Raw genomic sequence first — 14131 nt, forward strand, 5'->3', positions numbered from 1 at the left:
GTGAGCCACCGCACCCGGCCCCGTCTGGCTAGTTTTTATATTTTTAGTAGAGACGGGGTTTCACTGTGTTGGCCAGGCTGGTCTCGAACTCCTGACCTCAGGTGATCCACCTGCCTCGGCCCCCCAAAGAGCTGGGATTACAGGTGTGAGCCACCGCACCTGGCCCAGTTGCATTTTCAGAGTAATTTTAAATTGGTGGTTGAAACCTTTGAGGACATTGAATGTTCAAAACGGGTAATATGTTTCGCTTTCTTACCGTTTTAGCGTCTGCTTCTGCACTTTGCCTGGGAGAGGCCCTGGTGGCCTCGTTCCTGGCGCCCGGAGTCCCTGCTGCGGCCCCACCCCCAGGCGGTCCCGGTGACCCGTGCTGCCCAGCCTGGAGGTAAAATCGTTCCTGGCGGTGGCTTCAGCATGTCGTCCTCGGTAAAAACCCCGGCGCTGGAAGAGCTCGTTCCTGCCTCTGAGGAGAAGCCTAAAGGCAAGTCGCTTCTCAGCTGGGGCTCTCTATTTGGTCACCGAAGTGAGAAGATTGTTTTTGCCAAGAGTGACAGCGGCGTGGATGAGAACGTACTGACTGTCACCATCACGGAGACCACGGTCATCGAGTCAGACTTGGGTGTGTGGAGCTCACGGGCACTGCTCTACCTCACGCTGTGGTTCTTCTTCAGCTTCTGCACACTCTTCCTCAACAAGTACATCCTGTCCCTGCTGGGAGGCGAGCCCAGCATGCTAGGTAGGCGGCGGCTTGCGCAGGGTGGAAACCAGCTGCCTGCGACCCCACAGGGAGCAGCCAGCAATGCCCCGGGAGGGCGTGGGGAGGCCGGGTCAGGATGGGAACCCGGGGGTGGAGCCCGCTGCAGGTGCAGGAGGGGTGATTCTCCCTCTTGGCTTTGGCCCCCTCCCTTCCGCAGGCGCGGTGCAGATGCTGTCCACCACGGTTATCGGGTGTGTGAAAACCCTCGTTCCTTGCTGTTTATATCAGCACAAGGCCCGGCTTTCCTACCCACCCAACTTCCTTATGACGATGCTGTTTGTGGGTCTGATGAGGTAAAGAATCTCACGCTTTGGTTGAGTGTCTCTTTTTCTTTAAATGCAAACTCCCTGTCTTGTTACTAGAGCGGGGACTCTGCTGGCTGGTGAGTTTTCAGTGCAGATTTTATAAAAGCGTCAGGGCTGTCCAGATTTCAGGACACCAGGTGAATGTGAATTCGTGGCTCTCACTGCCTCTTGCGCAGTCAGCTTCTTTCCAGGCTGGTGGTCGCAGGACAGGGTGCCTCCTTGTCTCTGGGGCATTTTCATGGGGTGGCAGATGTCACTTCACGCTGGGCGCAGTGCCATTTCCTGGGGGCTCGACGTAAAGCGTCGCAGAAGCGGGTCCAGGCACCACGTTGGTGGTGAGGAGGTGGGCGGAGAGGGGCCGACGTGCCCAATGACCGAGCAAGCCCCTTGGAGAGAGAGCCTGCCCAGTGGTTGCAGGTAGACAGACTTGTTCTAAGGTAATGGTGCTTTTTGCTAATTTTTAGGTTTGCAACTGTGGTTTTGGGTTTGGTCAGCCTGAAAAATGTGGCGGTTTCGTTTGCTGAGACGGTGAAGAGCTCCGCCCCCATCTTCACAGTGATCATGTCCCGGATGATTCTGGGGGAGTACACAGGTGAGGCCCCTGGGCCGTCCCAGGCCTCCGTCCGCGGTGTCCGTCTTTGCCACCTCCCATGGGGCTCTGCCGAGAGGACCACTCAGAGCGGGGCCCACACTGGCAGTGCCTTCACTTCTCTCCGGAAACATTTTCCCCACGGTCACATGTGCGGGGGTGTCTTGGAGCCTGGTGTCTGCCAGGTCTTCTCACACTGGCATGTGGAGGTCAGGGCAGGGTTGTACCTCATGGCCCTAACTGGGTGGGGAGACAGTTGGGGACTGGGCAGATTCCTGGCAAGCAAGATGACCGCAGGTGCCAATCACTGACCCGAAGAGGGTGGGCGGGGACCGCCTTCGGCCAGCATCACACAGGTGGCTGTGGCTCCTGGTGTATGGGCGAGCCTGTGCCAGCACCCCACAGCCTCCCCAGCACCCGCCACCACAGGCCTCTCCTGGGCCCCAGCCCCTACCTCAGCTGCAACCCAGGCTCTTGCCTCTCCCACCTCTTAATGACTCACAGGCGATTTCCAGCGACATGTAGGCTCCATGTCGCATACCCAGTGTGGCTGCATGAAAACAAGCGAGGGACAGAGGCACCCACAGAGCATGGCGTCTTGCACGGAGTCGGGGGGTGGTATGTGCACACGTGTTCGCCTGTTTAAGCAACGACAAGATCTTAAGGCCAAGGCAAATGTCTGCCTGCCTTGGGGGATGGGAGGAGGCCGAGGGTCCAAGGCGGGGTGGGCTTGCCCCACGTGCGCTTGCCCCACGTGCGCTTGAGACCCGCACACACGTTTAGGTGATTATAACAAAATCAAAGCTTAAAAGTCAACTCCTTTTTTGTTTTTGTTTTGTTGTTGTTGTTTTGAGGCAGGGTCTTGCTCTGTCGCCAAGCTGGAGTGCAGTGATGAGATCACGACTCACTGCAACCTCTGCCTCCCGCTTAGGCGATCCTCCCACCTCAGCCTGTTGGGTAGCTGGGACCTCAGACCTGTGCCGCCATGCCCGGCTAAGTTCTGTATTTTGTGTGTGTGTGTGTTTTTTTTTTTTAACTGTGAATATACGTTAGTCATTTTTCTTACAATTGAAATTTGAAACTCTGGGGATTCAGAATTAACAGCCTGTGAGCTTCTTACCGACACCAGAGAAAGTGCCAACCTCGCGTTTCACATTGTTCTGCTGGGCTTTGTCCGAATGAACCCTTGTGAGCTGCTGCTGTCATTTTCATGTGGATTCTCCTGTCCACAGTTTCACCTGGGAAGACTAAGTCCTCAAGGATTGTGACGTACGCGGCTGTCAGACCGTGGATCCTGGGACACTTTTGCTTATTTTTTGTACACCTTTTTTGAGTTGGTTTAGGCAGAATTCTCCTCTAAGCAATAGACAGCATACTTCCCAGTGAACTTTTTCTTCAATTCATGTACTAGCCAGACTTGGATTTTCTGGAATGATTTCAGTGGCAGAACAGGAACAAAAACTATGATAACTTCCTTTTTTTTTTTTTTTTTTTTTTTTGAGGTGGAGTCTGGCTCTGCCGCCCAGGCTGGAGTGTAGTGGCACGATCTCGGCTCACTGCAAACTCCGCCTCCCAGGTTCTCGCCATTCTCCTGCCTCAGCCTCCTGAGTAGCTGGGACTACAGGCGCCACCACCATGCCTGGCTAAGTTTTTGTATTTTTAGTAGAGACGGGGTTTCACCGTGTTAGCCAGGATGGTCTCCATCTCCTGACCTCGTGATCCACCCGCCTTGGCCTCCCAAAGTGCTGGGATTACAGATGTTAGCCACTGTGCCCGGCCCTTTTTTTTTTTCTTTTTTCGAGATGGAGGCTTGCTCTGTCGTCCAGGCTGGAGTTCAGTGGCGCGATCTCAGCTCACTGCACCCTCCGCCTCCTGGGTTCAAGCAATTCTCCTGCTTCAGCCTCCCGAGTAGCTGGGATTCAGGAGACTGCCACCACACCCAGCTAATTTTCGTATATTTAATAGATACGAGGTTTCACCATGTTGGCCACGCTGGTCTCGAACTCCTGACCTCGTGATCTGATCTCCCACAGTGCTGGTATTCCAGGCATCAGCCGCCACGCCTGGCCTATGATAACTTTTTGACCACCAGCGACCTCCGTTTCCCTCGCTGCCGTGATAATCAGCTCCCTGAGCTGAGCCCTGACGTCCGAGTTTATCTCCAGCTTCAAAAGAACCTGAGAAGCCGAGAACAGCAGGGCCAACCCTCAGCGCATGTCTGAGCACCCCCGGCCTCATATGCGTGTTTTATAGAGATGGGGTCTCCCTATGTTGCCCAAGCTGGTCTTGAACTCCTTGCCCCACGTGATCCTCCTGCCTCGGCCTCCTAAAGTGCTGGGATTATAGGCATCAGCCGCTGCGTCCAACTTTAAAAAGCAGTCCTGAAAATCATCAACGAAATGACACAGAGCAACCTTGTTGCCCATCAAGCCATGCAGAAAGGAGCTGTTTATTTCCAGCAAGTTTAAAACGTCGATTTTATCTCCAGCCATGGTAGATGAGATATTAGAAAACCAACTCTCTTGCTGACAACAGTGAGAAAATCTTGATACCATTTAGCAAAAAGAAGTCTGCGGGGGAGGCGTTGGAGAGTGACGGAGGTGCCAGGGCCTGAGGCACCCAGCTTCCAGAGCCTCGGGCAGCCCAGGGAAGTGACCCTATCTTAAGGCACCACCCTCCCCAGTGCATTTGCTAATGGTTTCTGAGCAGAGCAGTCTCCTGGGGCTGAAGGGGCACAAGCTGGAATGGGCGCCCCACCTTGGGGACCCCCAGACTTCAGACCTTCAGCTGGGATGGGAATCTGGTGCTACATAAAGGCGCCTATGACGCCCCAGCTGCATGTCACCAGCAGCAGCAAGTCCTCCCTGAAGGGTGAAACGGCATTCAGTCTCCAGTTTTCTCTACAAATTTCTTTTTTTTTTTTTTTTTTTTGAGATGGAGTCTCGCTCTGTCGCCCAGGCTGGAGTGCAGTGGCCGGATCTCAGCTCACTGCAAGCTTCGCCTCCCGAGTTTACGCCATTCTCCTGCCTCAGCCTCCCGAGTAGCTGGGACTACAGGCGCCCGCCACCTCGCCCGGCTAGTTTTTGTATTTTTTAGGAGAGACAGGGTTTCACCGTGTTAGCCAGGATGGTCTCGATCTGCTGACCTCGTGATCCGCCCATCTCGGCCTCCCAAAGTGCTGGGATTACAGGCGTGAGCCACCGCGCCCAGCCTTCTCTACAAATTTCATAAATGTTGTCTGTGATTCAACCAGTTTCCAGCAGAGGACGAGACCAGGTGATGGCAAATGAGAGGACGCCCCTGTGGCTGGAGCCTGCCAACACGGACTCAGGTCCCTCTGCTACGCCAGGGTCTCGGCCAGGCCGCATCTGTGGGTTTCCCACATTAACTTGACTCTGGTTTCTTTTTCTTCTTTTGAGACAAGGTCTCACTCTGTCACCCAGGCTGGAGTGCAGTGGCGTGATCACAGCTCACTGCAGCCTCGGCCTCCCCCGTGCAGGTGATCCTCCCACCGCAGCCTCCCCAGTAGCTGGGACCACAGGCATGTGCCACCACACCCAGCTAATTTTTGTCTTGTTTGTAGAGGTGGGGTCTCCTTGTTGCTCAGCCCTGGGCTCCAGTGATCCTCCTGCCTCGGCTTACCAAAGTGCTAGGATTACAGGTGTGAGCCGTGTTCCATGGATTTTTAAAAAATCCTTCACGTAAAAGTGTTTTGTTATGTTTCAAAAGGAGCAGAAAAGCATCAGCTCAACGTGGGCGCGCCCCTCCCGGCCCCCAGACTCTTTCTCTGCAGTTCCCGGGGGACCATCTTCACACTCACCGTTTCACATGCGCATTCACAGAACCAGGTTTCTGGGGCTCGCCCGCCCGTGGCTGGGGCTCAGCCTCTGGGAGACGCATCTCATGCAGATTAAAAGGCGCCCCTTTTGCCATGGGGATGGGACTTGTTCGCAGACATGGACTTTGATTTGCTTTGTCTTACAATGTGAAGGAACTGACAAGTATTGTTTTTGAATTGAAGGAAGCGTCCGTTCCTTTCATAAGAGGGAATGGAAACCGCCTGGCCCTCGGGAGGGAGCTTCCGCCTGGCGGGTCAACCACTCACAGGGGCTGTCCTCTCGCCAGGGCTGCTGGTCAACCTCTCCCTCATCCCAGTCATGGGTGGGCTGGCGCTGTGCACGGCCACTGAGATCAGCTTCAATGTCCTGGGGTTCTCGGCCGCACTGTCCACCAACATCATGGACTGGTGAGTCACAGAGAAGGTGGGTGTGAGGGGGATGAGACCTGGTGCTCCCTTGCCTGCATCTGGGTGTGCGGATTCTCAGATGAGCTGAGAATTCCTCCCGTGAGCCAAAGGAGGTGCGTCCTATGCTGCCCTTTCCTAAAGAGCAAAACGGGCCGGGCGCGGTGGCTCACACCTGTAATCCCAGCACTTTGGGAGGCCGAGGTGGGCGGATCATGAGGTCAGGAGCTCAAGACCATCCTGGCGAACACGGTGAAACCCCGTCTCTACTAAAAAATGCAAAAAACGAGCCGGGTGTGGTGGCGGGAGCCTGTAGTCCCAGCTACTCAGAGGCTGAGGCAGGAGAATGGCGTGAACCCGGGAGGCGGAGCTTGCAGTGAGCCGAGATCGCGCCACCGCACTCCAGCCTGGGTGACAGAGCGAGACTCCGTCTCAAAAAAGGGAAAAGAAAGAGCAAAACAGCACTTATCCTCGTAAGGTAACTTTCTCAAAAACAAGCCCAAATTACAGGATGGACAATCTTGATACTTAAAATACTAACCATGGAGACACGGTTAGTTGACAGATGCTGAAATGCACGGCGTCCGTTCAGCGGTGCGTCTCGCTCGGGGTGTCGTCATGCGGCTGCCAGAGCAGGGACAGTCCCCCAGCGGCAGGTCCTACCTATTCGGGAGCTGCGCCCCCTCCAGGCCAGGCGGATCCTCTGCTTCCTTGGTGGCCGCCTGTGTCCTGGTGTCACGATGGCAGAAAGGATGAGAGGCCAACTCCCACAGCGAGGACGGCACGTGGCGGAGTCCGAGAGGAAAGGGCCCTGTTGTTCATGTCTTTGTCACTCAGTAGAGAAGAGCAGTGGACGCTGCACTTCAGGGCCTGTTCAGATTCACCCAGAATTGGGCGTCCACATCCCTGCTGTGCTATTAATGGCCACACTCCAGCCCTGGCAAAACTTGCCCTTTGAGAATGACTGGCTTCTAGGCTTTTCCTGCTTTTGAGGAAAGAAAGGAAAAGACACCACCACCGGTGTCGAAGAGTTTATCGTTATTACTAATAAGCAAAACATGTTCGTGGTGAGATTTTGAATAATACAGAAGTAAAAATAAAAATCTTTTGGGCGCGGTGGCTCACACCTGTAATCCCAGCAGTTTGGGAGGCAGAGGCGGGCAGATCACAAGGTCAGGAGATCGAGACCATCCTGGCTAACACGGTGAAACCCCGTCTCTACTAAAAATACAAAATATTAGCTGGGCGTGGTGGTGGTGCCTGTAGTCCCAGCTACTCGGGAGGCTGAGGCAGGAGAATGGCATGAGCCCAGGGGGCGGAGCTTACAGTGAGCTGAGATCTCGCCACCCCACTCCAGCCTGGGTAACAGAGCAAGACTCTGTCTCAAAAAACAAACAAAATCTGTTGGGCGCGGTGGCTCACACCTGTAATCCCAGCACTTTGAGAGGCTGGGGCCGGCGGATCACTTGAGGTCCACCAAGTTGGAGTTGGAGACCAGCCTGGCCAATATAGTGAAACCCCATCTCTACTAAAAATACAAAAATCAGCCAGGCATGATGGTGGCGCCACTGAGGTCTGGTCATGGTCGCCGTCGCTCCGTGTGAGCGCAGACACCTTGTCCCCCGATGTTCCGTGCTGAGGACTAGTATTGATGCATAACCTCTTCTTTTCTTTATTCTAGTTTGCAAAATGTTTTTTCGAAAAAGCTTCTCAGCGGGGACAAATACAGGTTCTCGTAAGTATTACTCGTCAGTGACATCTCCAGGTCATAAGACGAAGAGGACTTCCAGCCCGCTTTAAGAGTCAGAACACCCCACAGACCTGACTCCCTTCTTGTCTGGCTTGGGTGGTCTTTACAAGTACCTTGTCTAAGCTCGGGAGGGACCCGCCTGTTTCTCAGCTGCTCCGTTGAGCCCCTCAGCCAGCCTGGTGTGTGTTTGCGTTTTCATTTCTGGGAAGCTGCAGTGGCCCTCGTCCTGCCTAGAGAGAATGAACGTCTTGTGGGCTGGGGTGCCTGGGTGTTCTTGCTGTGAGGAGCTGCGTGTGGACCCGGCCTCTCCCGACACGGGGGGGCCCAGCGTGTTCTGTTGCCCACAGGGCCCCGGAGCTGCAGTTCTACACCAGTGCCGCCGCGGTGGCCATGCTCGTGCCGGCCCGGGTCTTCTTCACGGTGGGTTTCAGACACAGGTATCCCATCCTTACTCACCCGGCTGCCTTATCTGGTGATTCAGGGGCAGAATGACTTCCCTTTCCAGGCTGTGTGCTGGCTGGTCGTGCCCAGCTCCGCCACGACCCTGCTTAGCTGAGTTGCTCTGGGAGCCACTCGGGGTTTGCAGCTCAGAGTTTTGTGTGAAGACTTTTATTTTGTTTATTGTTTGTTTTGTTTTGATTCTTCATCATTCAACTTGAGGGGGCTTTTAGGCTAGCTTAATTAATTTCTTTTTTTATCACAAAAACTTTTTTATTTTTTTTGAGAAGGAGTCTCACTCTGTATCCCAGGCTGGAGTGCAATGGCGTGATCTCTGCTCATTGCAAAGTCTGCTTCCTGGGTTCACGCCATTCTCCTGCCTCAGCCTCCCAAGTAGCTGGGACTACAGTTGCATGCCACCATGCCCAGGCAATTTTTTTTTTTTTTGAGATGAAGTCTCGTTGACCAGGCTAGAATGCAGTGGCACAATCTGGGTTCACTGCAAACTCTGCCTCTGGTTCAAGTGATTCTCTTGCCTCAGCCTCCCGAGTAGCTGGGATTACAGGCACACACCACAACGCCTGGCTAATTTTTGTATATTTAGTACAGAGGGAGTTTCACCGTGTTGACCAGGCTGGTCTTCAACTCTTGATCTTAAATAATCCACCCGCCTCGGCCTCCCAGTGCTGGACAGGCGTGAGCCACTGCATCTGGCCTAAATATCTTTTTCTTTTTTTTTTTTAGACAGAGTCTCACTCTGTCGCCCAGGCTGGAGTGCAGTGGCGCCGTCTCGGCTCACTGCAAGCTCCGCCTCCCAGGTTCACACCATTCTCCTGCCTCAGCCTCCTGAGTAGCTGGGACTACAGGCACCCGCCACAACACCCGGCTAATTTTTTTGTATTTTTAGTAGAGATGGGGTTTCATGATGTTAGCCAGGATGGTCTCGATCTCCTGACCTCGTGACCCACCTGCCTCAGCCTCCCAAAGTTCTGGGATTACAGGCGTGAGCCACCGTGCCCATCCCATGTTAACTATTTTTAAGTGTAAAGCTGAGTGGCCATCACCATCACCCATCTCCAGAACTCTCTTCGTTTTGCAAAACTGAACCTTTGCCCTCATTCAGTACTCCCCATTCTCATCCCCAAACCCTGGCACCCCCATTCCACTTTCTGTCTCTGAATTTGGTGACCCTACAGACCTCATACAAGTGGAATGATATCAGTCTGTCCTTCTGTGTCCGGCTTATCTCATGTAGCCTGGTGTTTTGAGGTTTACATGTGTTGTTGCATGAATCAGTTTCTTCCCTTCGTATTTTTTGAGACTGGGTCTTGCTGTGTCACCCAGGCTGCAAAGCACTGCAGCCTCACAGCTCACTGCAGCCACGGCCTCCCAGGCTCAAGCGATTCTCCTGCCTCAGCCTCCCAAACAGCTGGGATGGCAGGCATGTGCCACACCTGGCTAATTTATTTATTTATTTATTTATTTTTATTTTTTGAAATGGAGTCTTGCTCTGTCACCCAGGCTGGAGTACAGTGGGGCGATCTTGGCTCACTACAGCCTCCACCTCCCGGATTCAAGTGATTCTCCTGCCTCAGCCTCCCGAGTAGTTGGGATTACAGATGTGCGCCACCACTCTGGCTAATTTTTGTATTTTTAGTAGAGACGGGGTTTCACCGTGTTGCCCATGTTGCAGTGGCACAATCTGTGCTCAGTGCAGGCTGGTCTTGAACTCCTGACCTCAAGTTATCTGCCCACCTCGGCCTCACAAAGTGCTGGGATTACAGGTGTGAGTCACCGTGTGCAGCCAGTTTTTTATTTTTTGTATTAACAGGGTCCTACTGTATTGCCCAGGCTGGTCTCAGACTCCTGGGCTCAAACCTCGCTTCTCAAAGGTGGCTCCCACCTGGGGTGACAGGCGTGAGCCACTGCGCTCAGCCTTTTTTTTTTTTTTTTTTTTTTATTAAAGAGACGGTGTCTCGCTGTGTCGCCCCACCCAGGCTGGAGTGCAGTGGCACAATCTCGGCTCACTGCAAGCTCCTCCTCCCGGGTTCACACCATTCTCCTGCCTCAGCCTCCTGAGTAGCTGGGGCTACAGGCACCCACCACCACGCCTGGCTAACTTTTTGTGTTTTTAGTAGAGATGGGGTTTCACCATGTTAGCCAGGATGGTCTCGATCTCCTGACTTTGTGGTCTGCCCGCATCAGCCTCCCAAAGTACTGGGATTACAGGCGTGAGCCACTGCGTCCGGTCCCTTTTTTCTTTTTTAAGGTTGAATAATACTCCACTGTGTGGGTAAGACCACATTCTGTTTATTCATCCATCCATTGTGGGTTCTTTCTGCCTTTGGCTGTTGCAAATAATTCTGTAGTGAATGTGAGGATGCAAATATCCCTTAGAGACGCTGCTTTCAATTCTGTTTTTTAGTATCGTTTTTAATAATAGGTACCTCTTTATTAACTCATTAAATAATCAGATCTAGCAGTAAGTGTAGTATCTATGGTAGTTTGATGTAGTGATGAGGGTAAACAGTATTTCAGGGTATCAGCAACAACTGCTAACAGGATATGAAAGTATCTGTAGTTTTTTGTTTTTTGTTTTTTTTTGAGACAGAGTTTCACTCTTCATTACCCAGGCTGGAGTGCAGTGGCGCAATCTCAGCTCACTGCAAACCTCCGCCTCCTGGGTTCAAGTGATTCTCCTGCCTCAGACTCCTGAGTAGCTGGGATTATAGGCATGCACCACCACACCTGGCTAATTTTTGTATTTTTAGTAGAGATGGGGTTTCACCATGTTGGTCAGGCTGGTCTCAAACTCCTGACCTCAGGTGATTCATCTGACTCGGCCTCCCAAAGTGCTGGCATCACAGGCGTGAGCCACTGTGCCTGGCCTATCTGTAGTATTATAGTTTATTCCCAACATTCATAATTGAATGAAATGCTGAGTTTCAAGTAAAGGTTAGTAAAGATAAAGATGCAGTTTTTTCCCAGTTGAGTTCATGAACCTTCTAAATGCAATTTGTAGACTTCCCTAGAGTCCACCACACAGAGGGGTCTCTGTGCGAGGTGCAGTTTCGAGTTCTTATCTTACTGTAGTTTTCTGAATTTTAACCCTTTAGCTGTCAAGGCTGGCTGGCTTGGCCGTTCTCCCTGCGAGGAAGTTGTGGTTGCCGGCCAGGGCCATCAGTTCTTGTGGGTGTACCCAGCAGTGGAACTGCTGGATTATATGATAATTCTGTGTTTAATTTGTTTTTTGGAGATGGACTCTCACTCTGTTTCCCAGGCTGGGGTGCAGTGGTGCAGTCTCATCTCACTGCAGCCTCTGCCTCCCGGGTTCAAGTGATTGTCCTGCCTCCCTCCTGAGTAGCTGGGATTACAGGCGCGCACCACCACGCCTGGCTAATTTTTAGATATTTAGTAGAGACGGGGTTTCACCGTGTTGGCCAGACTGGCCATGCCCTGCCCCTCGGGGTTTCTGTTGCATTTTCCTGCTGATGGTGATGTTCGGCTGCTTTCATGTGCTTGTCGTCCGTTTGCATCTGCATGGTGAAAACTAATTAGTGCAAAAAATAGTGGAAAAAAAACAGAAAATGGATGAGTGCACAGTTCAGCTCTCCGCCCTAGAGGCATTGTCATAGCTGTCCTCAGTGTCAGCAGCTTTACCCCGTGTCTGGGCAGGAGTGGCGCTGGGCGTTTTTGGTGGATGGTTAGTAAATGGAAAATGCAAACCAATAAGAGTATCGTTTTGTTTTTGCCACATAGGACGTCCCAGTGATCGGGAGGAGCGGGAAGAGCTTCAGCTACAACCAGGACGTGGTGTTGCTGCTGCTGACAGATGGAGTCCTGTTCCACCTTCAGAGCATCACCGCCTACGCCCTCATGGGGAAGATCTCCCCTGTGACATTCAGGTGAGCGGGGGAACTTCCCAGGAGCTGAGGGTGTCCACGTTGTTTCGAGAGGAGACTAAAAATCTAGGTATTTTTATAAGAGACACATGTGATTCTCTTCCACGGGGATGACTGTGGCTATGCACTGTGATTACTAGGCCATTTTATACCCATGCCGTTTGAAATGCAAATGATAGGCTGGGCCCAGTGGCTCACGCCTGTAATCCCAGCACTCCGGAGGACAAGGCAAGTGGATCATTTGAGGTCAGGAGTTCAGACCAGCCTGGTCAACATGGTAAAACCCTGTCTCTACTAAAAATACAAAAAATTAGCTGGGCGTGGTGGTGGGCGCCTGTAATCCCAGCTACTCGGGAGGCTGAGGCAGGAGAATCACTTGAACCCGGGAGCCGGAGGTTGCAGTGAGGGGAGGGCACGCCACTGCGCTCCAGCCTGCGTGATGAGAGCGAGACTCCATCTCAAAAAAAAAAAAACAAAGAAATGATAAACCGTAAAATAAACTATAAACTGTGTGAAATAGGTTTTTAGGGAACTCTGCACTAGAAGTCTTTGCATTTGAAGGTTTTTGAAATGGAGTGCTTTTCCGTCTAGAATAACGGTGCCTCAACTAGTCTTGTCTGCGGGAGTGGAATGGTCTCGAGACTCTGGGCTGTCCAGTGCAGCAGCCACTGGACACACACAGCTTCTGAGCACTTGAAATGTGGAGAATGTAACAAGGACCAGATTCTAAATTCAAGCTGATTGTCGTCAGTTTGAACTTGAACAGACACCTGTGGTCGCTGGTTCCTGTGCCGCACAGCGCAGCTCTAGAAACGGGGGTGAGGCTCCTTCGGCTTCTTTCCACTTCTGTAACTGAACAGATTGAAGTTGCTATTTATTTATTTATTTATTTATTTTATTTTCCCCAAAGGGGAATCTTGCTCTGTCGCCCAGAGCTTGAGTGCTGTGGTGTGATCTCGGCTCACTGCAACCTCCGCCTCCGGGTTCAAGCGATTCTTCTGCCTCAGCCTCCTGAGTAGCTGGGATTACAGGCCAATGCCACTATGCCCAGCTAGTTTTTGTATTTTTAGGAAAGACAGGGTTTCACCATGTTAGCCAGGCTGTTCTCAAACTCCTGACCTCAGGCAATCTGCCCGCCTCGGCCTCCCATAGTGCTGGGATTATAGGCACGAACCACCACGCTCAGCCAAAGGTGCAATTTGAAGACTGGAAACTAGCCGGGAGGACTGGAGGTCGAGGCGGGCGGATCGTCTGAGCTCAGGAGTTCAAGACCACCCTGGGCATCGTGGTGAAACCTCATCTTTACTGAAACACAAAAAATTAGCCAGGCTCTGGTGAAATGCACCTGTAGTCCGAGCTACTTGGGAGGCTGAGGCATCAGAATCACTTCAGCCAAGGAGGCGGATGTCGGAGTGAACCGAGATCGTGCCCCTGTACTCCAGCTTGGGCTACAGAGTCAGACTCCGTCTCAAAAAAAAAAAAAAGACTGGAGACTTTTTGGTGGCAAATACAAAGGAACGAGGTTATGTCACCAGCAGGCGTAGAAGTCCCTGCGATTGGCATCGGCAGCCGCCTCTTAGTCCCCGCGACTGGCATCGGCAGCTGTGGCCGCCTCATATCCTGTTGTGGAAGTCAGCGGCCCTTTCTTCTGAAACTTCTAATCTGTCATGAGGAGGTGGAATGGTCCCCAAACATGAAGTGAAAAGCAGATGTTGGGGCTGGCGGGGGTGGGGGACAGTCAAGTGTAGCTCTCCCTCTTCTCTGCTTTCCATCTGGTCCAAGTCAGTGCGGTAAATTCTCAAATACCCGTCGGAGCTGGTAGCCGCGCACGCAGCATTCCACAGCTGAGAAACTGGAGCTTGCGCCTCCTCTCACCAGCAGGCCCCGCAGGCCCCACACTGAGCCGCCTCATCCATGGTGCTGCCCTGCCCCACGCTTCCTGCATCCTGAGCAGGAGGTGTCTCCGAGACAGGAAAAATGGCTGCGCTTTCTGAGTTTTTCTGGAGTTCACGGTGGTCTCCTGGGCTTGGTCACTGTCTCTCACCAGCATGTTTCTTTCTGGGGTCAGGAATTATTTCCAAATGCTCCTGAAGCCTAGTGTTTTAGTGAACATTAGTGATTGTCAGCAGTGGTTTAAAAAAAAAAAAAAA

General features: G+C 52.5%; 1 protein-coding gene across 1 annotated transcript in view; it reads left to right on the forward strand.

Annotated features, from left to right (window-relative positions):
• Positions 1-14131, forward strand: part of LOC105503893 (solute carrier family 35 member E2B) — a 27880-nt gene that overhangs the window by 7989 nt on the left and 5760 nt on the right. The window contains exons 2-8 of the mRNA XM_011930997.1: positions 265-733; positions 912-1047; positions 1524-1651; positions 5774-5894; positions 7573-7626; positions 7989-8061; positions 11839-11984. Coding sequence (XP_011786387.1) covers positions 412-733; positions 912-1047; positions 1524-1651; positions 5774-5894; positions 7573-7626; positions 7989-8061; positions 11839-11984 — 980 coding nt within the window. The 5' untranslated portion in view covers positions 265-411. The remainder of the gene's footprint in view (positions 1-264; positions 734-911; positions 1048-1523; positions 1652-5773; positions 5895-7572; positions 7627-7988; positions 8062-11838; positions 11985-14131) is intronic.

Source organism: Colobus angolensis, unplaced genomic scaffold (genome assembly GCF_000951035.1).
Source record: "Colobus angolensis palliatus isolate OR3802 unplaced genomic scaffold, Cang.pa_1.0 Scaffold89, whole genome shotgun sequence".
NCBI classification, from domain to species: Eukaryota; Metazoa; Chordata; class Mammalia; order Primates; family Cercopithecidae; genus Colobus; species Colobus angolensis.